Genomic DNA, 23,376 nt, shown 5'->3' with positions numbered 1-23,376 from the left:
ACTGGTTTCCAAATCAAAATGCTCTCCCTCATCGCACTTTTTATGGTTATCATATCGACATTTCTCTTGTTCCTCAGATACTTGTTCTCGGGTGACTCCTCGTCACTGTTATCTGCTATACCAACATCCCATTTTCTGGCACCGTACACAAGATACTGGTTAGTCTGGCTCAAAGGAACAGGATGTGAGCATCGTGTCCGACATGCAGCCCATGCACGCCTTGGGCCCATTGTCCGTATCGGGCCCAATGAAATCAGTGTCACCTGTATTGAAAATGGCGTTCAAACCATCTACGGCGGGAGTTTTGAAAAAGCCGCTTGGTATCTCAATTTCCAAAATTATGGGTCAGTAATTGAGCTGCACTTGAATTATCTGACGTGCGTTCTGAGTAAAATCACAGCCAGCCTTCTATGTTTGCAATGGGCCACAATAAACCTCATTCTGAAAGGAAGTGTATGCTTACTCACGTCTGTTCCAAGTCCTATATCCAGAATTCGCCAGAGTTGAATGAGATTATTCATCATGTGCTTTCGGAAAGGCTACTTCCCAAAATGCGCACTTGGGCAAAGAATGGTGTCCCGATCAACGTACATGAGGAGAACAAAGCTTGTATCATGGATCTCACCACTGCATACTTCTTTGGACTTGGAAATGGGACCAATTTTGTCCAGGACCCTGCGCAGACGGCCTTGCTCAAAAACTTTGAGCTGGGAATGAGTGGACTCTTCTGGATTGCTGAAGTACCTGGGATAACAAAGTTGGCTGGCATTTTTGGAATAAAACTCATCGCTGATGGTGTATTCCAATCATATCAGCTGATGGAAGACCTATGTACGAACATGTGTAAGAGTGCTAAATCTAATCTTTCTAATGAGAGCACGAATAAGGCCCACCCAACAGTTTATGCCCAACTTCGGTCAAAGCTTGAGGAGGCGAAGATTCCGTCCGAACTATTGGATGTGACTATTGTAGCGGAGATGCTGGATCATATTCAGGCTGGACATGAAGGCACGGGCATTACTCTCACCTTTTTAATGTGTGAGCTTTCTCGCAACCCCACCTTGATGGTACAGCTCCGTGAGGAGCTTGCGACCCTCGGAACAAGTCCCTCGGCACAATCGATTGACAATCTTCCACTACTTGATGCTTTGCTTATGGAGACCATGCGATTGTATCCTGGAAGCTTTGGCCCGTTCCCTCGTTATGTTCCAGGGAGCAGTTCTCGCCAACTTTCATATTCCGCCTGGAACGACAGTCAGTGCTTCGGTCTATTCTTTGCATAGAAATCCCAAGGTGTTCCCCGACCCTGAAGAATGGCGTCCCGAAAGGTGGATTGAAGCTTCAGGAGAGAAAAAGAAAGAGATGATGAAGTGATTTTGGGTGTTTGGAAGTGGTGGCCGAATGTGTATTGGCAATCATTTAGCTATTTGTAGTGAGTCTTCCCTCTGACAAACGTCTACTTGCCATACTGATATTGCGAAGTGATGAAAGCTTTTGTTGTGGCTGTGTACAGAGAGTTTGAGACTTTGATGCTTCCCGGAACTAGAATCGAGCAGGTTGACGGATTGATGGGTGCCCCTGTAGGCTATAGAGTGATGTTGGGATTTCGAGAAACCCCTTCGCATGGGTTGTGAACAGAAGTGCATAACAAATATTGTTATCCTCTTAATTTCGATATACACTTTCTACCGTACTCAGAAATTTCTCGAATACCTATTTCGTCTATCAATGCAAGTGATGTAAAGTCATGGAAACGCCTCACACGTTAAGCTTGATGTTTTAATTCATTTAATACTTTTCACTTGCTTCACCTTCTATCTTTGACGTACCTAGTGGCGTGACTAATGCAACTTTTCATCGCCTAGGAGCCTTAAGCGCGCATAAAGACGCATAAAAGAACTTCTCACCACTCCTCAGGTCTAGAGAGATACACGTTCACTAGGTGCATCGTCCTATGGGCCCGCGACACTCGACTTCGATGGCTGCTCATATTTACACGTCATGGGGGCTTGCATCAGAGCTGTTAGTAGACAACATTTGTCATTCGTCTTAGAAACACTGTTAACAAATTGTTGTCGAAATACAGCGCTTAAGTTGACAGTAATGTTCTGCAAACACAAGACGAGTTTTTTTTGGACATATCCATGCTCGCTTAAGAAAAAATAATGCTCTACGCAAGGTTGGACTTCAGGCACGCGGAAGACGAGAGAACCAGAGCCTCTTGCTTGTCTGCCTAGCAGGACGGTCTGCAAGAGGGCTGCTGGAGAGCGTCCAATACATGGTCCAACGAGCAAGCACCTTGGGCCCACGTTTCAGGAGTCATACGTTACGTTATCAGATGAAATTTGAGGCGGGAGGGACAAACTTGAGAATGTGTGGAACTTTTCAAGACTTTGCTGCGATAACACCTGAAGAAAAGCTTTCTCCTAGATAACATGGGTGTTGTTCCTTGTTGTGCAACTTTTAGACATGCTGCACTCAATTCGAATTTGAATCAGTCCAGAAAATTAATGAGCGATATAGATATGAGAGCTGAATAGACATTGGGAATAGGATCTCTAGCAACTTTCCTTTCAAATACTGAAAGTTCCCAAAAGCCAGGGCAAAAAGTGGCTTACATCAGACAAATGAGAACTTGAAATCTCGTTAAATGTCAAATTGAAATATGCAACAATAGACAAAACACGTTTGTTGGTACTACTCAGGAAATCGAGGCGTTGCCCGAAAGAAATGCAAACAAACAATATGGAGAAGCAACCAATTCAGTACTACACAAACAGACCAAGTCAGACCTTGCCGCTTCACTACTCGACATATATGTACACTTTATCAATTCTCGAACTTCTGATCTACAAATCTTTGCGGAAAACTTCTGGTCCCCAGGGCTCGCTCGTCAAGTTCGTCAATCCAGCAATGTTTTCGCAAGTCTTTCTCCCACTCATCGGGCCAGGCGAAGGAACCTTGACACCATCCTTCTCGTATATTCTTCCGGAATCCTTTCCAACCTCTGCTCCACTCTTTACGTTCTTGTCGTCACCAGTCAGTGCACCCTTGCCACCCTCGACTTCCGAGCTAGATGCTGTGGTCTCGACAACGTTCGCGCTCTCTTGTAGTGCCTTCAGAAGTGCAACGGTGCTCTCGGGAGTCAAGTCTTCGTAGTAGTCGTCGTTGATCTGGACCATTGGTGCGTTGACGCAGGCGCCGAGACATTCGACCTCTACGAAAGTGAAGAGGCCATCTTTGGTCGTCTCTCCAGCCTTGATTCCGAGATGCTCTGAAATAGCCTTCACAATCGAATCGCTTCCACATCCGCCAAGTTGGCAAGGAGTCTGCAACCGCAAGTTAGATTCTTGCCCGGGTGTCCACGTTTCAAAGTTGTCTGCTTACCGTTGTGCATGCTTGCAAATGCCACTTCCCGACCGGTGATCGATTATACATAGTATAGAACGTAGCAACCTCATAGACTCGCATTGGCGGCATATCCAATAATCTCGCAACCTCATTCATCACACTCAAGCTCGTGAATCCGTGTTGTCGTTGCCCAAGATCCAGCAGAGGCATCACGGCGGCTTTCTTGTATTGAGGGGGATATCGTTTCAAGATCTCCTCGACGAGCTTGTTGTTCTGCTCAGTGAAATTGAAAGGGATGCTGGCATTGTTCTCGGGACTATCCCGATGCTAGAATCGGATTGTTAGTATCTGCAAGCTTCGTAATTGAGCTCCGCACGACAGAAGAAACTTACAACAGCAAGGGCATCGCTCGTAAGCCTCGAGCTGGCCATAAATGACCGGCATTGTGTCCGTGAAGCTATGCGGGCAGGTGGGAAGGCAGACCGGAACACGAATGGAGTAATTTTGGATGCCATTGTCGCGGTGATGAGGCGCAATGGCTGTATTGAGGTTGTGAGAATTGTCGTGATGCGTTCAAGTCACCCGTGGTTGGATTAGAAATGGGTGCTTCTAATTGGCCAAGCGACCCACTTATTCTTTCCAATCTGGAGCTTACTTCAATCCCTCTTCTGAGCTCCGAGATGTAAGAACATTGATCCGAATGTGCTCCAGATATTAGTTTTACGATTTCAAAGTTGATTTCTTATTCATTGTAACCTTTTAACAAAGTTCTTTTAATCAATTGCGGTTCCGTGGGAGGTAAGCGCCGCTGGCCTTGACGAGTGTTCAGTGTTCACGATTTTATATCCTAGCATAAGGAGGGTTGGCAGAATGTGCTTGTCATGATTGAGTCTCTATTTCAAAGCGCTACTTTGCTCCTCACTGCCATCAATGGTACCCATGTTGGAATGGATCCATCGCAAAAAAGACTCGTTCCATTGCAGGTTACACATTTCCCTGGGTCGTCCGCTGTTAGATCTCAGACATGATCACCGGAAATATCTTGAACAGAGCGCATGGGCAATTGTACTCTATAGTCTCTCCATACTATGGTTGCAAAATGTTGATATTGAAAGTCTGGTATCAGTTGAGAAAGTAGAAATTGCCTACATATGTTCCGAGTTCGGTCATGTTGACTTAGTTATCGATCTTGTTAGCTCACTTGCAATGTGCTTTCTTTCTGAATTGATTTATACTGAAAGTCGAAGTTTAGAATACAATGCTGCCAATGGTTCTGGATGAGTCACGAACTTGATCTTGATAGCCTACACGCCCCCCTCATGGCACCGTCAACTGCATGGCCAGTCGAGCTATTACCACACCCCCTAACCGTGACTACTAGGCTTATTGGCTTATCTCGGAGTGTGTTGTATATTATTGGACACAAAATTGCAGCAGCGTTGGCCAGCGGCCTTGGGAAGATTATCCCCGGGCGGTGAAACCTTATAGCTAAGTTATGGAAAAGTTTAAGATATCCTGGTTGTGCTTGTTGGTATCGCTGCTTCTCAGGGCCTGAGCGTCCGCTATGGGTTGGGCTCGCAAGATGTGGATTAGTACCAAATCAGATCACTGGCTCCGAAGTGATTGGACCAGCTTCTGTATAATTTCCTGGAAATTCAGATGTGGTAGCTCGCTCCTCTGTCATCCCAGACCCAGAGAACAGAAATAACGAACGAATACTCGTGCTTTCAAATGTCAGGAAGATAAATTTCTTGTACGGCAAACTTACCCGAGAAAATCTGCGACAGGAGATATGTTCTAGATCTGAGGCCATGAGGAGAACCTTGGTGATCAGCCACAGATCTGCACAGCCACATGTTCAGCCACATATCAAAAACTTGCAAATCTTGAACGACATACCAACATTTCCACTCCGGAACACTTTCTCCGCTATGCTTTTGGCCCTTCTAATCCCCCAGAGAGAAACTTGGTAGTACACGTCGCTTCCATGATTCAACCAAAAAGATCTACTACCCGGTTTCCGATCTCGGAATCATCGGCACTGGGAATTTTCTCGTCAGGTGGTACCCGAAACTCCATCCGATTGTTGGAAGACCATATCGTGGCAGCCAATCACTCACCTTCCTTTCATATACACATGATGGTCCACGTTTTTCATCAGATCACTACTTTTATGAGCTGTCCTTCCTGCAGCCTGCCTTCCGGCTCATCTATGATACGCCAGCGCGGTGTTTCAGGATCAGCAAACAGCCACAGTTGAGCCACAGAATCAGGGAACAGAGCTCTTATTCCTGGAACTTATGACTACAGTGACTGGCATGGCATGTCAATTTCCCCAGATTATCATGAGTTGGCGAGGGGTCTCGAATCACGATGTTTTTGGAAAGCCTTGGAATTGGACGGTCACGGCAGCCTGCATCACATACACATACGTAGCATCTGCTGTCACAATTCACTCATTTTGTTTACCGCTCTGTTCTTTGTTGTTGTGACGTAAGTTTGCTTGCTCATTCGTGATTTAGGAAGAAGTATATATTGACTCCTCTTCTCTTTTTCTTTTCTATTTCTCTTCCTAGCCCTCAACTACAAAAGCTTGCTAGAAGTACACACAACCACCAGAAACTCAACCAACCACAACCATGATCCTCGAAGACCTCCTTTCCCTTCTCTTGCGCATCGGCGAGGTAAGCCCTTTCCCTCTCCCCTTCCTAACACACAGCTAACAATTCCTTAGTTGGCCTTCACAGCCGTCGTAGCAGGTCTCACGGGCGAATACCTGCACAACACCCGCAGCGCTTCAGCATGGAGCCGAAAGCGCTTCATCTACACCGAAGTCATCGCCGCCATCGGCATCCTCTTCTCGCTCCTCTTCCTGCTCCCATTCATGGCTAGCTTCGTGCACTGGCCCATGGACTTCCTGCTCTTCGCTGGTCTCATGATCGCTTTTGGCCTTCTTGCTCACGTACGACTCCTCCTCCAAGCTTCAATGACACAGCTGATGTAAATATGAACAGTATATCTCCCCATCCTGCGGCAGCATCTGGAACTGGCACGGCATCGCAAACGGCGGCTCATGCGACAAGTTCAAGGCCGACCTTGCGTTCTTGTTCATGGGTTCTATCTTCTTCCTTGCTTCGGCGCTGCTCGGTCTTTATGTTATGCATAAGTATCGTGCGCGTGCGGATGCGGGTGCTAGACGTGGGTGGTATCGTAGAAGGGCTAGGGTTTAGAGGTCGTTTGTGAGGAAGCGATACGAGGGGAGCGGGTTGGAGGTGGTGTAATACCGAGGATGAGTGAGAGGGCGGATTCACTTTACTTGGACAATAGGCAGTAATGAAGGATAGGATTAGGTTCTAGGATGGTGATGAAGGACGGATGATACCAGATTGCCAGCGAGCGATGCGTTTCTGTTTCTTGGAAATACCCCTAGCGAGTCATAATGCGATTCCTCTTCAAACCCACTTCTATCACTGCTTGGTGAAATTACGGATCTTTGAACTCATAGTCTAGAATTTTCTCTAAGAAATGTTCATCTACTTAGTGTTACATATCTTCACAACTCATCCTTGTTGGAATGATTGACTGGTCCTTCAGGTCGTCCACTATCCTTGTGCAGATCGACTCCAGTCTTCTTCCTCCACTTCTCCCACATGGCCCAAAAATCTTTCTCCATGCCCTTCTCCATCTGGTCTGGGAGCACAACTGTGTATTCCACTAACAGGTCACCGAATTCTGTTGTATGATAGACGCTGTCGCCATCTTCGTGCCATTTTGGCATGCCTTCTCCTTTTACTCGCTCCACTTGCCCGGGTTGGATGACTTCTCCGCGATTTCGGCTTAAAGAGACAATGTGGCCATCGAGATGAGTGAGGTTTCGTGTCCAGGAACCCAACCAGGCCTCTCTGAGTGATAGCACCTCCTTCCAGTACAAATCGTCTCCCTTTCTTCGGAAGAAAGTTCCATCAACTCTCAGCTCATTATCGTCATTGAGGTTAGCTTCCTTCTCCACAAGAGTAACGTGAAGGTCCCCAGCAACGTAATCCGGGCTCTCGTCCGCATCGTTCTCGTACACGATCCTCTTTCCCTTGGGTGCACCCCTCTCAACATTGAGTTGGAACGTGCTGACTTTTCGAATAACTCGATTGCCCTGGCACACAGGGCACTTATTCTTGATCGTCTTTCCTCGTCCTCCGCAATGATCGCAGGCAGCTTGTACTTGTTGGAAGATACCTGGCGCGAGCATATGCTTCTTGATCTGAACTCCATGACCGTTACATGCGTGACATGTCTCGGTGTGCCCGTCTGCGCTTCCAGATCCCTCACACTCCTCGCAGATGTGCTGTTTCTCTAATTGAAACTCGGTCGTATGGCCATTATAGAAATTAGCCAAAGGCACACCAACTCTAACTTCCATATCTGGGCCTCGTCGTTGTCCTGGTTGGTGTCCAAAGTGTCCACCGCCGCCGAAGAAGCGGGAGAAAAGGTCGAAGGGGTCGTGGTGCTGTTGCCCACCTCCCTGCTGGCGTTGTTTCAACCCTTCATGACCGTACTGATCGTATATCTTGCGAGACTCGGGGTCCGAAAGAGCTTCGTATGCTTCTGCCACTTCTACAAATTTCTGCTTCGCTTTGTCATCCCCACTGCTTGCCGTGTTAGTACATATGGTGCTTCAATCCATAGCTGGCGGGGTCGTACGGGTTCTTATCGGGGTGGTATTTCTTGCTTAGAGTTCGATATGCGCGCTTGATGTCCTTCTCTGATGCATGCTTGTCTATACCAAGAAGCTAGGAGATGTTAGCAATGCAATTAAAGGGTAGTGAAGCTAGAAACAAAGAAATTAAAAATGAAATACCTTATAGAAATCCTCGGCGCAAATGGCAAGCTGTAGGAGACACAGGAGCACGAGGGCAAAGGAGGGGAGCCACATCTCTGCGGCTGCGGTGCGCCCGCCTTTTAATAATGAATGCAGAACCCAATGCTTCTCGACTTCGCAATTGATCAAACAAAGATACGCATGAGAATGAATAAATGAGAGACTAAGAAGAATTAAGTTGGGAGAAGGACGAGGTGGAATGGGCCAGATTTATTTGTGAGGGCGGAACAAGATACTGCCAGCTGGTCTCTTTCCTATCGGGAAAATTGGAGGCGAGCAGGGGTTCAGATGGCATTTTTACGGAGACCCGTTCGTTCCTTTGCCGACGCAAGGCTAGTCGAGCTTCAACCTAGAAAGGCAATGTCCCTGAACTTTTGATATTGTTTTTGTTTTCAACGTCACAGCCTTCTTTCCGCCAAGTTTGTTCCTCCCATCAATAGGACTCAGAGAGGTCTGCTAATCTTATTAATAGTCTTTTCAAGCCCTTCTTTCACTTCCTCTGTCCCACCATGGGTGCCGCAAAGAAGTATGCGCTTCTGCCTATGGAAGATGAAGAAGTCGGACCTGCAAAAGTGGTAGAAAAGAAGAAAGAGAAGAAGCGGCACGGCGAGAAGTCCTCCTCTAGAAGAGACAAGCATAGAGAGAGGAGTCGCGAAAGGAGTCGAGAACGTTCGCCCCGCCGCGAATCCGAACACCGTTCCAAGACGATTCGAAAACGAGAACACAACGAAGAAAACTTTGAAGATCGATGGGGTGATGAAGAATACATCTCAGAGGAAGAGCCAGAATTCCAAGAATCCGCGTCAAAGAGACAGAAAACGGATCATGACGAGGATGATGGATTGGATGAGGAGGAACGAGAGAGGAGGAGAGATCAAGCGGAGAAGGATGCTTTCGCGAAGAGATTAGCTGCAAAAGATTCGGACAGAACCAGGAAACTGGTAGAAGATAAGTCGTCGACCAAGGAGGGCAATGTCCTGGCCCAACGGAGAGCTCTAGCAGAAGATGCTGCTGCGAGAAGTGCTGCTTTACCGGATCTCAGAGAACGATCGCGACAGGATTACCTAAAGAAGCGCGAGACAGAACGTTTAGCACTTCTACGGAAACAAGTTGCAGAAGAGACCGAAGAATTGAGAAGTGGCGTGAGACTTTCCGAAAAGGAAAAGGCCGAGTTTGCAAAGAATAGAGAGGTCTTGCGGATTGCTGAAGAGCGACTGCGAATCGATGATCATCTCGATGGCTATGCTATGCCGGAGGACTACATCACGGAGAAGGGAAAGATTGACAGGAAGAAAAAGGAGGATGCTATGTACAAGCGTTATGTCGACAGGGACGAATACGGCCAAGAGAAGTTTGTCACAGAGCATGAGGAATGGGAAAGAGAACAAGCTTCCAAAGCCAAAGCTCAAATTCAGAGCAATGAGAGAGTCGAAGATGGCGAGTACGACTACGTATTGGATGAAGCGCAGGGTATCAAATGGATCATGGATTCTCGATTACCAGGAGAAGGCAAAGGTCTCAGTAAGGAGGAGCGATTTCTAGCCGAACAACTCAAAGCTGCTGAGAAAAGGGCATTGTCTATGGATGAAACTCGAAAGAGTCTGCCCATCTATGCTTACCGGGATCAATTTCTTGAAGCTCTGGAGAAGTATCAAATTTTGGTTATCGTGGGAGAAACTGGAAGTGGAAAGACCACTCAGCTACCTCAATATCTCCATGAAGCTGGTTATACTAAAGGCGGCTTGAAAGTTGGGTGCACGCAGCCCCGCCGAGTGGCTGCTATGAGTGTCGCAGCTCGTGTTGCCGATGAGATGGGGGTAAAGGTTGGAAACGAAGTTGGCTATTCTATCCGTTTCGAGGACTCTACCAGTGACAAAACTGTCTTGAAGTACATGACAGATGGTATGTTGCTACGAGAATTCATGACAGAACCTGATTTGGGTGGCTACTCTGCTATAATGATCGACGAAGCTCATGAGAGGACCGTTCACACTGATATCCTACTAGCACTCGTCAAGGATCTGGCGAGAGAACGACCTGAGATGAAATTGCTCATTTCTTCAGCTACCATGAACGCTGCGAAGTTCGCAAATTACTTCGATGATGCGCCCATTTTCAACATTCCTGGAAGAAGATATCCCGTCGACATCCATTATACCCCTCAGCCTGAAGCGAACTACCTCGCTGCCGCTATCACCACTGTCTTCCAGATCCATACCACTCAAGGCAAAGGAGACATCCTCGTTTTCCTGACTGGTCAAGAAGAGATTGAAGCAGCGGAACAGAATATCACGGAAATTTCCCGAAAACTTGGCAGTAGGGTACCAGAACTGGTCATCTGTCCCATTTACGCCAATTTACCGTCAGAGTTGCAGAGCAAGATTTTCGAGCCTACCCCTGATGGTGCACGCAAAGTAGTATTGGCGACGAATATTGCTGAGACGAGTTTGACCATTGACGGTATCGTGTATGTCATCGATCCAGGATTCGTTAAGGAGAACGTGTATAATCCAGCAACGGGTATGTCGAAGCTCGTTGCGGTACCGTGTTCACGTGCATCTGCCAATCAAAGGAGTGGTCGTGCTGGTCGTGTTGGACCAGGAAAGTGTTTCAGACTCTACACAAAGTGGGCATTCATGAACGAGATGGAAGAGAGTACCACTCCAGAAATCCAGAGGACCAATCTTAATGATATTGTCTTGTTGCTCAAGTCCCTGGGCATCAACGACTTGCTGGAGTTCGAATTTATGGATCCTCCCCCAACGGAAACGCTGATCGGTGCATTGAATCAACTGTTCGCACTGCAAGCTTTGAATCATCAGGGAGAGTTGACCAAGATTGGACGCCAGATGGCTGAGTTCCCCATGGATCCTATGCTCGCAAAAGCGGTCTTGGCAGCAGACAAACTCGGATGCGTGGAGGAAGTGCTATCGATCGTTTCAATGTTGAGCGAGTCGTCAGCGTTGTTCTTCCGACCCAAGGATAAGAAAATCCATGCCGATAGTGCACGAGCGCGCTTCACTATCAAAGAAGGTGGCGACCACCTCACTTATCTGAATATCTGGAATCAGTGGGTGGACAGTGACTTCAGCTTCGTGTGGGCAAAGGAAAACTTCTTGCAACAACGATCTTTGACCCGAGCCAGAGATGTGCGGGACCAACTTGCAAAACTTTGCGAGCGAGTCGAGGTCACGCTGTCAAGCTGTGGTGCAAATGATCTTGTCCCCATCCAAAAAGCGTTGACTGCTGGATTCTTCCCGAATGCGGCTCGACTGCAAAGGGGCGGCGATAGCTACCGCACTATCAAGAACAACACCACCGTGTGGGTGCACCCATCCTCGGTCCTGATGGGTGAAGATACTCCTGTCAAGACCTTGATATATCACGAACTTGTACAGACGACGAAAGAGTACATGCGAAGTTGCATGCCTATCAAACCTGAATGGTTGCATGAAGCTGCACCGCACTTCCATAAGAAAAAGGATCTGGAGGCGTTAGAAGAGAAGAAGATGCCGAAGGATCGAAGTAGGATATGAAGTGTATATAATGTGGGGCTGGGTATACCCAAATGAAAAGCATGACACGAGCGTGTATCTGACTGCATGTTGCAGTGATCCCTTGGAACATCAATATTTGCTTCGTTTGTTCGCCCTCCTCAAACGTACTATGTGATATTGGTGTGACGTGGAACCCCGTAAACTGCACCCAGGTGACACCGAGAAAAAAAACTATGAGCAAATTATCAAGCACTTCCTCGACAGTATGCGGGGCTGATATCAGATTATCCTATCTGGTCACTGGCGGCTTGATACACATCCGACTCACATATAAAAATCTCATCCCACCCCAAAACCTCGTCTTCTTCCCATTTTCTCGCTTCCCACCTTTCTCCCACAACCAACAACATACAACATGGCCTCCAAACTCCTCGAGATACTGATGCACATCATCCAACCTCTGTATTTCCTACTCGTCTCCGCATCCTATATCCCAACCACCATCTTCCATCTCCTCATCGCTGGCGACTTCAACACCCTGTTCTCGCTATCCCTCTTCAAAGATGCCTGGTTCGCCAACTTCTGGGGCCGCGTCGGGCCCGAGGCTCGAGAGATGTGTGCTCCTCGAGCAGGACCTCTGATTGAGTCAGCACACGGCATCGTGCTCGACATTGGTCCCGGGAGCGGAGAGTGGTTGAAGTTATTCGACAAGAGCAAGGTGACGCGGATTCTTGGCGTAGAACCAAACCGAGATCATCACGCTGCGTTGAAGAAGAGGATCCAGGAAGCGGGTCTGGAAGGGATCTACGAGATTGTTCCTGTCGGGGTGGAGGATTTGGGGAGTAAGTGGGTTGGGGAAGGGGAGGTTGATACTGTTGTCACGATTCAGTGTCTTTGTAGCGTTGATGAGCCGAGGAAGATGATTGATGAGTTGTATGGGTATCTGAAGGAAGGGGGTATTTGGGTGCTTTATGAGCATGTGGTGGCTTTTGAGCATCAGGGGATGATGATTAAGGGGTATCAATGTGAGTGTTCCTATGAGCATAGATGAGAATGTGTGCTGATGCGAGAGTAGCGGCCATCGATATCGTGTGGCCGCATTTTATAGGCGGTTGCTCGATCACGCGGGATACAGGGAAGTGGATGAGGGAAGCGGGAAACTGGTCGAAGGTTGATTTGTATCAGCCAGATGATGAGCCAAGTTATAATGTTCTTCCACATGTAATGGGGACTCTCACGAAATGAGCGCGCGATTTCGAGGTGGGGAAAGGCTTTGCGCTTTTTGGCTCTCAACGACTGATTAAAGGAGGTATTTTTTACTGTTTAGAGGATGTCCAAATGTATCAGATTGTCGGAGCAGACTTTCAGAATCATTCGTAAAATTTTATGTTCTGTAAATTCCAAGTTCATGTCGTCGCCATGAGAAGACGTTGAAATGAATTTCTATGCCTCAGGCAGCCACATTTATTTTCGATGAGATCGAAAATTGTAGATGTATTCTCTATCGCAAAGTTAAGCTCAGCAAAAATTATATCTTGCTAGTCTGAACTTCTTCCAGATGCCTCATATGCAAGATATACAACGATATCTTCATCCAAATTACCGCCCATGATGTCGCATTCCGCAACGCCTCTCGACGCCGAGTCTGCCCAAGATACTACCCCACCACAGAACAATTTCTTACCTCCATTTGTCTCAACGCGCATTGCAGAAGAAGATGACGACGACGAATGGGAATATGAATATTCTGCAACAGAGACAGAGGTAAATGTTTCTACCTGACAGCTTCTCCGGCATCAATTGCTGACTGCTGTAGACTTACTATGTGACTCTTGACCTCACTACCCCCGGTATTCCAACCAGACATAGACCTGTCGCTGAAGAGACGCGCACCAAACGAGCTCGATGGGTCGCTCCCACCGGTGGCAGAGGGGGCAGTAAAGGCACTGTAGGTCCACGTCTATCCAAGGTCGCGCCGCAATTTTCTGTTGGAGACAAGAAGGGCGACCCTGCGGAGGGAGCAGGACAGGACGACGAAGGAGACGACGAAGATCCTGTTCCAACAAAGGCTGCTACACCAGATACCTCAGCCGATGTGGTCACTATAGCCAATCGAAGGCCAACAGAGATTCAAATTCTGAGTCTTGATACCAACAATCCAATCGTGGCATACGGAGGACAGTTTTATTCATGTCAATGGGCATCAAACATTGGAACGGAGATGCTCTTCACTAAGCGCGGTGAATATCGTCTTGGTGAATATCCCCTTCCTGCCTTGCGCCAATTACCAGACAATGTCGACCTCCTGGCAGCTAGCTCTGCGCGCATCATAGCCAAACACATCCAACTCATTCCTAAACCTCATCATCAACAAGCCAACAAGAAACGAGCTCGCTTCGAGGACGAAGAAGAATATAAAGAAGCCAAACCCCTCATTCCAGTTTGGGGGAAATCTAGTGAGCAACGGAAGGAGCAAGCGAAGTTCTTGAGCCAGATGATCCAGATCAAGGAGGAAATGGGTGATGAGGACATGGTGACTGTTAATGTGAGGAAGAGATTGACGGCTCAGAAGTGGATGGTTGAGCTGAAGAAGAACCGAAGAGAAGAGAGGGCCAAGTTGAGGGAGGTCGTTGAGGAGGGTGACGAGGGCGATGAGGATGTTGAGAGAGCAGCAGCTAGGTTGGAGGAAATGGATCAAGAAGATGAAGAGGAGGGATGGGCTGATACCCCGGAGGACATTGAAGCGGAGAGGAAAGCTCATCCAGCAAAACGCCCCAGACACGGTCCTGGGAGTAGAGGCGGTAAAGGCAAAGTTCGAGGGGCAGGAAGATGTCGCGGTGGGCGAGGTAGAGGAAGAAGACGCGGAGGTAGTATCGGGCCTGGTGTCGAGCCAGCGCCACAACGAGGACGACCTCCTAAGGTGCCGCATAAAGGGTCAGATATCTTAGAAGGCTCACACCAAGGTTCGGTGGACGTGAGTACACCTGGTGGCTTTTCCGACCAGTACAACGCGGGTACACCTGCCGGCTTTGACAGCAACGTGGCGGAGACTCCCAGAGATTTCGAGAGTCCAACGGGTATTGGATATGAAGCGCCAACGCCAAACGGAGGGTTCTACGCAGAGCAGAGTCCAGTGGCTTCTGGGGATGTGCCAACACCCGATGGAGAGGTTTATGACGAGGACAGCCCTTCAAAGCAATTGTTCCACGATATGGATATGGCATGATGAGGATGCCCCGGTCGAGGAGGATGACTCCCAGATCCGATAGAGAGGCATGCTGAGGAGGTAATTTGGCGAATGGATAGAAATTATTGCTCTCGCGAGCTCTGTAGATGTATGAAAGATACCTGACCAAGCCTAATTGTCAAGAGATTATGTGACGCTTCCACCTGTATGCTTTTAAGTGGTACTTGTCATCATTTGGAGAAGTGTAAATAGCTCCGACCGTTGCAATATTTTCTGCAGCCACAACCGCCATCAATTCAATCGTAGACTCTCTATATATCATGAATGAGGTTAGACTGCAAAGTGGGTCTTGAGTGGCGGCACAGGGGATGCCAAGCTAGCGGTACTTCACCACACGTATACAGACAGCTTCATCTTCTCCAACCACTCATTTCCTCGATTTACATTCCGCCCCCAGAGTTTCAAGTCAAACACCTCCTCCTACAAGCTATCCTTGCCACGAAAAGAAGAGTGAAGCCATGGCCATTCCCCTCTATGGCGACGAGAATCCTCAGCACGACGAAGCTGCACAATTGGCTTTGATCGGCTTGGGCGTCATGTGCTTAACTACACTCATGATCCAAGCTGTCATAAACCTATGGCCCGAATCCCAGCCTCAATCTGCTCCCGCACCAGCTCTAGACTCCACATCATCATCATCATCATCCACCTCACCAGCTACGCCAGCACCGTCGACCCCTCCCAAGGCCAATCAACCAGATACTACTCTCTTTCTAGCTATGTTAGGCTATTTTGCATTATGCGGCTCGGTAGGCGGAATGACCGTCTGGATTTTACAGCTAGGGATTGTGGATGGGAAAAGGAGGAATTCGATACTGATGTATGCGATTGGAGGGATTAATGTCTTGCTTGCGTATTTGGTTTTGACGAAGGAGAAGAGGGGAACTGTTTACATGCTAGGAGCATTGTGGGCACCGTTGATTGGGATTGTGGGTGGGAGTTTGATTGTTTGAGCAGTTCATATTTGCTATTCGATGTAAGTTGAGGGGAATTTGATCGGAAAATCGATGATCTGATATCATGATAGACCATCGTCTTCACATATGCTCATCGAAAAAGGCCCTCACGATCCGATACCCCCTCAAATACTCCTCAAAATTATGCTGGTTCTCAAAATCGGCCCTATTTCACACATTAGCCTCTCATTTCCCAATCCCCTTCGTCACTACAACTCACCTAGAAGTCATCCACCCGTGCACCTGATCCGTAAAAGTCTCACTATAACTCTTCGGACTACTCTTCATCAATTCCTTCACCCACTCCTCCATGATCTCCGGCACCTCATCATTACTCGGCAATACCACATGCGGGATCACAATCTTCGTCGCATCCTCCGTATCCAACAAACTAGGATGAGCCTGCGCACTCGCTTTAAACAGACTCCCCTCCTGCGAGCTCAGCGCTGCGATTTTACCGCCCCAGCAGAAGCCGAGAATGGCCCAGGATTCGATCTCAGGGTTCTTCTCCTTGAGCTCGGCGACGAGGGAAGGTATCAAGGGCAGGGTTTTGGCAGGGTCAGCCGGTCCGGTCATGAAGGAGGTTATGTAGGAGAATTGGTTGGGGGTCTTCGGTGGGTAGTTGGCTATGTCAGCAGGGTGGGAGGAGAAGAAGTCCGGCATGAAGACGCGGTAGGTGCCGGAGTTGTCCAGAGGGAGAGGGGAGGGGTAGCCGGTGGAGAGGATGTCGGCTCCGCGAAGAGTTTGAATGTAGAGGCCGAAGATGTCGTAAATGAAGAGGATGCCGCGGGTGGAGGTTTTGGGTCCGGTTTCATCTAGAAGTGTTAGTATGGATCAATGGGAAAAGGAGAGGTTGAGGAGGGGATTTAATACAGGTTTTTAGTCCAGAGTATGTGGTGTATGTCCCTTTTGGCGTGTAGTTGTAACCTCCAGCAAGCACTACTGGTGGTCGTGAACAACATGCCTTGCTTTGGAACTGCATTTTGATTGAAGTCTCTTGGTGAAAAACTTTGTTGAATGTACTTGATGCTTCCTTCAAATTGCTTTGGAGGTAAAATATCTTAGAAAATCCAAGTCTTGTCACCCAAATATATCATTCTCAGTTCATCGTCACATGAAGTGAAGCGAAACTGCGCTTACTCCGCATCCACCCCGCGGTATATGGCTGAGCAATCCCGCATTGCATCAAACCCCGGGAAGCGGATATACCCCACCTCATTGCCGAAGTGGGACATTGAATGAGCGGGTGATGTTCAGTAATCGTACCGATGTTGCATGTTTTGTGGATGCGAGAGTAATCATTTTGGGCGGATTGCGTGATGTGGTCGTACAGAGTCGGCAATGTGGTCGGGATATTGTTTGTGATAGGCGTTTAAAGAAATTAAGTTCGACGAATGGCTCAATGAGAGTAAAAGAGATACCGGAATGGTGAAGAGAGAAGTCTTTTGGTTGGGTTGGGTTGTGCTGTGGTGGTTAGCTTGTTGATACTCCTTAGCTTCGGCCAATCAGATCGCAGCCTCGCTACCGAGAGAACAGGGTCTTATAATGTTAAATAAGCAAAACTTTGGCAAGAATTAGTACAGTTAATTAGAGGGATACAACGGACCTGTTTAGGACGCCTACGAAAGCAGCTCTACTAAGGATAAACAATGGCTCGCCCTTGTACTAGGCAGCTTCGGGCTGACGGATCCTGATAAGGCCCCCCGCTATTTAGGCACGACCTAAGAAATGAGGGTGTTACTGGAGCTGTCAATCGGCAAGCTTGTGAATGTTTTGTCTTTTGGTTCTATGGTATCGGTCTAGATACCTAGAACTGTCAATTAGTTTTTGGATTTTTTTAGAACTTATTTTAACCAACTCTTGTGGCGCGCTAGGCTTAACCGAGAATATCTCGATGTCAACAACAGGGAACACTTCACCCTCAACAAAGCATAAGTCAATGGTTCGAATGGAAAAGGAGCTGATTCTATTGATCAAGCGCGTGATATTCGTACACTATCCCCTCTTGGCATCTCTCAGCTCAGCCTTGGCCCTGAGACGGCGCTTCTTCACGCGTTGCTTTCTCTTGTCCTCTTCAACTTCACCTTCAACTTCTATCATACGTCATCGTCAGCGCCAATCCTTTTGGTGATGTACAATAATCAAAAGTGTGCAAAAGAGACTGTTCATCAGACTCACCTTCTCCTCTTCTCCCTCCTTTCCTCCCTCCTCTGCTTCCTCCATCTCCACATCTCCGGCCGCCGCGGCTTGCTTCTCCTCTTCCTAAATTAGGTATATCTGTCAATGTATACCCTAGCGATAAATGGCTTCTTGAATAGGCACATCGACAGATTCAAATGTCTGGTTTTGCGTACCTTCTTTCTCTTCTCCCCCTCATCTCCGTCCTTCCTCCCACCGCGAATTACCAGGGACATCATCGTTTTGACTGTTGTTTTTGCTGTTATTGTTGAGATTGCGATTGTGGTTGTGATGGTGTTGGTTGGGGGGAAAAAAAAGTTTGTAGTTTGAGCTTGGAGAAATGCTTTGATCTCAAATCTAGCGAGTGTCCAATATCTTTGGATGATGTCGATATATATAAATTTGGTGAATGTATCGAAAAAGTCGAGGCAGGCAGATAGATGACTGTGGGACTAGGAATGAGTATAGCTTTGATAGTCGGAGATAGTCGGAGGCGTATATCTGCCTCTGAAGCTTGCCCAAGCTAGCCAGTTATTACTCTCTTCTTCCTTTCCTCCACTTTTTTATCCCACGAGGCTTCTTTTCGGATTCCGCAACTCTCTCACGTCCTGCTTTCTCTTCCGCATTGGCCTTCTGTGCTGCCCCATGCGCTGCAAGAACAGCTTTCTTTTCGTCCTCGATCCTTTTTTCCCAAGCTGCTCTCTCTTCGGCTGCCTTCCTAGCTGCCTCTGCCCGCACCATAGCTTCGGCATCTTTTGCCTGTCTCTCTGCTAACTCTTTCTGTGCTCTCTCAGCTCTCTCTGCTAGAGCTCTTCGCGCACTTGCTTCCTCTTCCTCCATCTCTCTCATCTTTCTGTCAGTCTCTAACTTTTGAGTCCTCATCATATCATCGAGAACCATAAGTTTTTTCTCGACATCTGGATCTAGATGAGTTGGATCAAGCACAGATGGTTCGCTTGGTGGCCAATAAGGACCGTAATGTCCGTAACCTTGAGCGTATCCGGGATACTGGGGACCATACTGAGGACCGTATTGAAACGTGCTACTCATGCCAGGGTGCATTGTTGGCGGTATAAAGGGGAAAGCAGTTGACATACTATTGGCAGGAGATGTTGGATGACGGTAATCAGATTCTGAATGGGGGAAGATTGGCGGTGTCTGATAGGGAGAAAAGGTGTTGGGTGGACGAGCATATTGAGGTTCTGCGATCTTTGTCTCGAACTCAAACTGATCGCTCGTCGTGTCCGGCACAGTTGATCGCGAGTCTGATGGTGACAAGCTGACAATGCTGGGCGAGCTCTCAATGGATGGGCGGGATGCAATATCAGGAGTTGCTGATGCCTCTTGAAGGGTCACAGTTGGAGATTTTGTCATGGGTTGAGGGATCCGCGGACTCTTTTCTTGGTAGTCGTTGGTATTTTCTTCAATCGGATAGGACCCAAGCTTCCAGGAGTGTCCACCATGATTCGGATTAGTCTTGGCAAGAATTTCCTTACAAGTTTAGCATGGTCCTCTTGGTTTGGAATAAGAAGCATACCATGAGACTACCATGGATTAAATCCATGGCAACCAAAGATGCAGCTGCCGCATTTGCCCTTTCTGTCAGTCGCACTCTTTCCTTGGTTCCTTTTGCCTGACAAGTGGCTGTGATGAGATTCTTGATCTCGTCTGTGCGCTTGTCCATCTGTGCCTTCAGATTTGCCGCATCACACGCAGCTCGTTGAGCTATCTCTTGTCGGGTGACCCTATGTTCGCGTGACTGGAGCTCATTGATATCTTCGACGGTTGCGAGCAATGTTGACTTGACATCCTCATGCTGAAGAGCAGCGATGACGGCTTCCTTTTGAAGAATCTCCTTCAACTCGGCAGTTTGTGCATCAATGGTTGTCGTGAAGATACTCCGATTCTGAAGAAGGGAAAGGACAATGTCCTGACTGCCACTTTCAAGATGCTTAAAATTGTCAGAGTTGACGACTGATTGGAGATCAAGTTTCTGCCTGTAATGAGAAATGAGTTCAGTTGCCTTCGAGGCACGCTCTCATGCCTACCTTAAATCCACAAGAATGGTCAATTCAAGAGTCTCCCGGAATCCATTGAGCCTGTCGCATATTTTCGCAATAGTAGCCTTCCCCTTGATACTCTTTATCGCTTGCCGCATGCTCTTCCACGGCGACTTCTTCCCCTGTACTTTAAGACTTCCCAAAACCTCGAAGAGTTCTTTTGCCGTCTCATCACAACTTGTGCACAGTTCTTCCAATAAGTTTTCGGCCTTGTCATCGCCACTGACATGATGATCGTCTTGAATTCTCAACTTCATCTGAAGAATTCTTATTGTTCCCGCAACCTTCTCGACATCAAGGCTCTCCTGAAGAGAGCCCTCTGCAGACTTGTGAAGCTCATGCGCATCTCCCAAAAGCTTAATTGAGAAATCTACGAACTGGACAATGTTGCCAGCAATGCCGAGAGCTGTCATTGGATCTAACATAATGGCAACACTTTCAAAGAAGATATAGATATCTCTAATGAGATGTATAATCACCAATCATATAGGAATCGATTTCATTGCAAGAAGATTCTTAAACATGATACGGTATAGAATCACGTATAAGAACGTTTGTCTTTCTCTTTCTCCAGCGGGTGGGGTTTACGAAAATCCATCTGCGAGGCTGGAAATGCCACGTCGGTTGTCTGGTGGTCGAGATGCACCTTTTCTGTCAATGTGGAGGCTGATTACTGCTCGGCGTTCCCAGAGCGGATCTGTGCATATTCCCTGCTCTGTGTCACTCGATTACCGAATCAAAGAAATGCTTTCATATCACAGAGTTTCATTGTGTCCGACCTAAGCCTCATCTTGTGTGTAAGTCTGCTGGAGACTTGGTTTCAGCTGATACAGTGACCCATAAGATCGTCTGTGCAGAGCGCCTACCATGCAATCACGCCCCTTGTGTCGAGGCGCAATGACCAGGCTTTATCCTGCAGGTATAACGAGACAGGAAGCCACTCCTTCGTGGAATAGCAGCCTCTGGTTGCTGCAAGCATTGCTCCGGTTCCACCTTATCGATGATTTGCCTAAAGTGATCCATTTGATTCTTATTTAGCGATTCTGGGATACATTTCATAAGCATAGATTCCAGTCAGCCTACTGGGAGAGTAGCGTGATACCACGATAGAAGACGCCGCTTCAACAATGTTAAAAAGAAGAGTAATCTAAGGATTATAGCGTGAATGCTGCAGGATTAACGTTTCAAGGAATAAATAAAAGTGGTAAATGCGATGCTCGAAATGAAATCAGAAAAGATGCTACAAAAGAGAAGGAGCCGCAGGCTCCTATGGGTATAATACGGATTAGTGCGGCACATGCATCAGCACGTACTTTGTTACGCAAAGCTTTAGTATATAATTTACAGCTTCTCATGATATAATACAACATCCTTTTCTACATAAATTATTTTACCCTCGATTGTTTGAATACAAGGCAGCCTTGTAATACGTCATTATTAGTAGCGCGACTTGTATTCCTTCACAATCCACAGGATCAAGGAAAGAACTCGAACAAGAAAGATTATGGTTTGAAGATTGGACATCGTCAACCCCATCCACTAATCAGACCAAATCCTAGCTTTCTATTGATTGGCACTGTGTCATCTTCTCCAAACAACCCTCATCCATACCACCTTTGACAGTCCAAGCCCCAGCTTCTCAAAACTTAAACTTGCCATTATCACAATTTATACAGCAGGTCTCACCCTGGTAAAGGAATTTGTGTTAGTTGTAGGTTTATTCCCTTGACTATTTATACTGACAACACAGATAGATCCATCCTAAATAACATTAATAACTTATTTCAAAATTTCTTGAGGGACGAACCGGGCAAGGCAACCCAAGAGGACAGTCACCATTTTGGCAGTAGCCGTCTGGACAGTCTGCGAGGACTCTGCCAATAGCCAATGCTAGCAATGGGAGGAGGAAAGTGTTGAATTGCATAATGTTGATTTGGTTGAGATTGGTGTTTTCTTTTCGTGTGGTAGTGACTTGGTGATGTGAGCAGAAAAGAATGCAAGCAGAGAGAGACTTATATACTTGAACGGTTGCAGCAACGATACGTAATAAAAAGATCTACAGTGATCTTTTCCGATCAAATGACTGAAAAGATGAAGATCCTAATTTCTGTTTTGGTAACGAGAAGGTTTACTCGAGAAAATAGTGGTGATTGGTTGAGCCGCAAAGAATGCGAATCAGAGTTGATATTTCTCGCCGCATGAGTAAGCTGACCATTTGTTTGAAGCTTCAAGGCAAGTAGGCTAACCATGACCATATGTTACCATTCAACAACGCAGGTGAGAGAGGGCTACGGCACTGCGAGCAGTCACAAGAACAATGACTCGTATGGAGTAAGTCGGCGAAGCATCGAATCGGTCATCACTCAGAAGGATGAAAATCTCAAAAATGATGACCATATTATGTCAAAAATCTCCGAAGGATGAAAGAATCCATATGCCCCGGTCTTCGAGCTCTGAACCCCGATACCCAGCGTTCCTTCCTTGAATGAGCTTTGTCGATCTGAGCACGGGACGGAGAACTCAGAGTCTGCATGTGTTCTAGTCCATACGCGAACACCTGCTGTTTATGAACTTTACCCCTGCCATTCACGAATGGCGGGGTGTTTACGTGTGGCACCCCCTGTTTATGAACTAGACCTGCCATACGTGAACGGCTCCACTTAGTGCAAGAGTTCATGAATGGCGGGGTGCCAGTCGGGAACAGCACTCTAGACACCACAGCACACTCCAGGCACCTCAGCATCTCAGCACCTCTATCACACTACCTAGAATCTTATGCTCTAGCTTTGAGATGTATTGAAGCAATGGATATTAGTGCTATGCCCTATTGCTGTGCTGGGGGTGCTGGGGGTGCTAGAGGTGCTAGGGCTAAAGTCAGAGCCTTATTCCCGGCCTGTTTATCAGTGGCGCTGTTCCCGAATGGCGGGCCCTGCCATTCATGAATGGCAGGTGTAGTTGATAAACTAGGGGTGCCACACGTAAACACCCCGCCATTCGTGAATGGCGGGGGCCCCGTTCGTAAACAGCAATTGTTGGCGTATGGACTAGAACACATGCAATCATTGCTCACGCTCAGAAGCGCACTGCTAAGTAAGTTGATCGCGATATGAAACTATAACATCAAGCTCACAGACTTGCTGCAATCGCCACGATATAACAGAGCGTACCCGCTGATGACTTCGCCGCGAACGAGTCTGAATATCGATATTGAGCA

At 47.4% G+C, this 23,376-nt stretch overlaps 10 protein-coding genes across 10 annotated transcripts; 6 read left to right on the top strand and 4 right to left on the bottom strand.

The window, feature by feature from the left end:
- Positions 1-18: 18 nt before the first annotated feature.
- On the top strand, positions 19-1,816 carry LY89DRAFT_749882 (cytochrome P450; the record flags this gene model as incomplete). Its single annotated transcript, XM_018221185.1, has 3 exons — positions 19-344; positions 401-1,192; positions 1,260-1,816. 3 exons carry the CDS (start codon positions 19-21, stop codon positions 1,372-1,374), a joined length of 1,233 nt encoding a protein of 410 aa, XP_018070230.1. The 3' UTR covers positions 1,375-1,816.
- A 781-nt stretch (positions 1,817-2,597) lies between these two features.
- On the bottom strand, positions 2,598-3,919 carry LY89DRAFT_618533 (putative NADH-ubiquinone oxidoreductase 24 kDa subunit, mitochondrial). Its single transcript, XM_018210842.1, has 3 exons — positions 3,744-3,919; positions 3,388-3,678; positions 2,598-3,329 (listed from the first exon to the last, which is right to left on the bottom strand). Exons 1-3 carry the CDS (start codon positions 3,864-3,866, stop codon positions 2,850-2,852), a joined length of 894 nt encoding a protein of 297 aa, XP_018070229.1. The 5' UTR covers positions 3,867-3,919; the 3' UTR covers positions 2,598-2,849.
- A 1,882-nt stretch (positions 3,920-5,801) lies between these two features.
- On the top strand, positions 5,802-6,639 carry LY89DRAFT_97612 (uncharacterized protein). Its single transcript, XM_018223548.1, has 3 exons — positions 5,802-6,035; positions 6,086-6,313; positions 6,366-6,639. The coding sequence occupies exons 1-3, from the start codon at positions 5,991-5,993 to the stop codon at positions 6,579-6,581; spliced, it is 489 nt and encodes a 162-aa protein (XP_018070228.1). The 5' UTR covers positions 5,802-5,990; the 3' UTR covers positions 6,582-6,639.
- A 265-nt stretch (positions 6,640-6,904) lies between these two features.
- On the bottom strand, positions 6,905-8,278 carry LY89DRAFT_587680 (DnaJ-domain-containing protein; the record flags this gene model as incomplete). The annotated part of the gene is made up of 3 exons (XM_018209441.1): positions 6,905-7,991; positions 8,047-8,135; positions 8,204-8,278. The coding sequence occupies 3 exons, from the start codon at positions 8,276-8,278 to the stop codon at positions 6,905-6,907; spliced, it is 1,251 nt and encodes a 416-aa protein (XP_018070227.1).
- Positions 8,279-8,566: 288 nt separating this feature from the next.
- Positions 8,567-11,975, top strand: LY89DRAFT_97599 (putative Pre-mRNA-splicing factor ATP-dependent RNA helicase-like protein cdc28). Its single transcript, XM_018223547.1, has 4 exons — positions 8,567-8,643; positions 8,697-10,126; positions 10,232-11,782; positions 11,836-11,975. Exons 2-3 carry the CDS (start codon positions 8,734-8,736, stop codon positions 11,758-11,760), a joined length of 2,922 nt encoding a protein of 973 aa, XP_018070226.1. The 5' UTR covers positions 8,567-8,643; positions 8,697-8,733; the 3' UTR covers positions 11,761-11,782; positions 11,836-11,975.
- A 161-nt stretch (positions 11,976-12,136) lies between these two features.
- LY89DRAFT_735016 (S-adenosyl-L-methionine-dependent methyltransferase) lies at positions 12,137-12,966 on the top strand (the record flags this gene model as incomplete). Its single annotated transcript, XM_018219964.1, has 2 exons — positions 12,137-12,746; positions 12,797-12,966. 2 exons carry the CDS (start codon positions 12,137-12,139, stop codon positions 12,964-12,966), a joined length of 780 nt encoding a protein of 259 aa, XP_018070225.1.
- A 272-nt stretch (positions 12,967-13,238) lies between these two features.
- Positions 13,239-15,075, top strand: LY89DRAFT_783124 (uncharacterized protein). The gene is made up of 2 exons (XM_018222652.1): positions 13,239-13,485; positions 13,538-15,075. The coding sequence occupies exons 1-2, from the start codon at positions 13,330-13,332 to the stop codon at positions 14,945-14,947; spliced, it is 1,566 nt and encodes a 521-aa protein (XP_018070224.1). The 5' UTR covers positions 13,239-13,329; the 3' UTR covers positions 14,948-15,075.
- Positions 15,076-15,426: 351 nt separating this feature from the next.
- Positions 15,427-15,921, top strand: LY89DRAFT_735014 (uncharacterized protein; the record flags this gene model as incomplete). The annotated part of the gene is made up of 1 exon (XM_018219963.1): positions 15,427-15,921. One exon carries the CDS (start codon positions 15,427-15,429, stop codon positions 15,919-15,921), a length of 495 nt encoding a protein of 164 aa, XP_018070223.1.
- Positions 15,922-15,998: 77 nt separating this feature from the next.
- Positions 15,999-17,341, bottom strand: LY89DRAFT_685769 (uncharacterized protein). Its single transcript, XM_018215145.1, has 3 exons — positions 16,798-17,341; positions 16,145-16,739; positions 15,999-16,090 (listed from the first exon to the last, which is right to left on the bottom strand). The coding sequence occupies exons 1-3, from the start codon at positions 16,904-16,906 to the stop codon at positions 16,006-16,008; spliced, it is 789 nt and encodes a 262-aa protein (XP_018070222.1). The 5' UTR covers positions 16,907-17,341; the 3' UTR covers positions 15,999-16,005.
- A 2,531-nt stretch (positions 17,342-19,872) lies between these two features.
- LY89DRAFT_97538 (uncharacterized protein) lies at positions 19,873-20,756 on the bottom strand. The gene is made up of 2 exons (XM_018223546.1): positions 20,151-20,756; positions 19,873-20,095 (listed from the first exon to the last, which is right to left on the bottom strand). Exons 1-2 carry the CDS (start codon positions 20,585-20,587, stop codon positions 19,960-19,962), a joined length of 573 nt encoding a protein of 190 aa, XP_018070221.1. The 5' UTR covers positions 20,588-20,756; the 3' UTR covers positions 19,873-19,959.
- Between the last annotated feature and the right edge of the window lie 2,620 nt (positions 20,757-23,376).

This window comes from Mollisia scopiformis (genome assembly GCF_001500285.1).
Source record: "Mollisia scopiformis unplaced genomic scaffold LY89scaffold_14, whole genome shotgun sequence".
NCBI lineage: Eukaryota > Fungi > Ascomycota > Leotiomycetes > Helotiales > Mollisiaceae > Mollisia > Mollisia scopiformis.
This window is presented reverse-complemented; position numbering and strand designations above follow the sequence as displayed.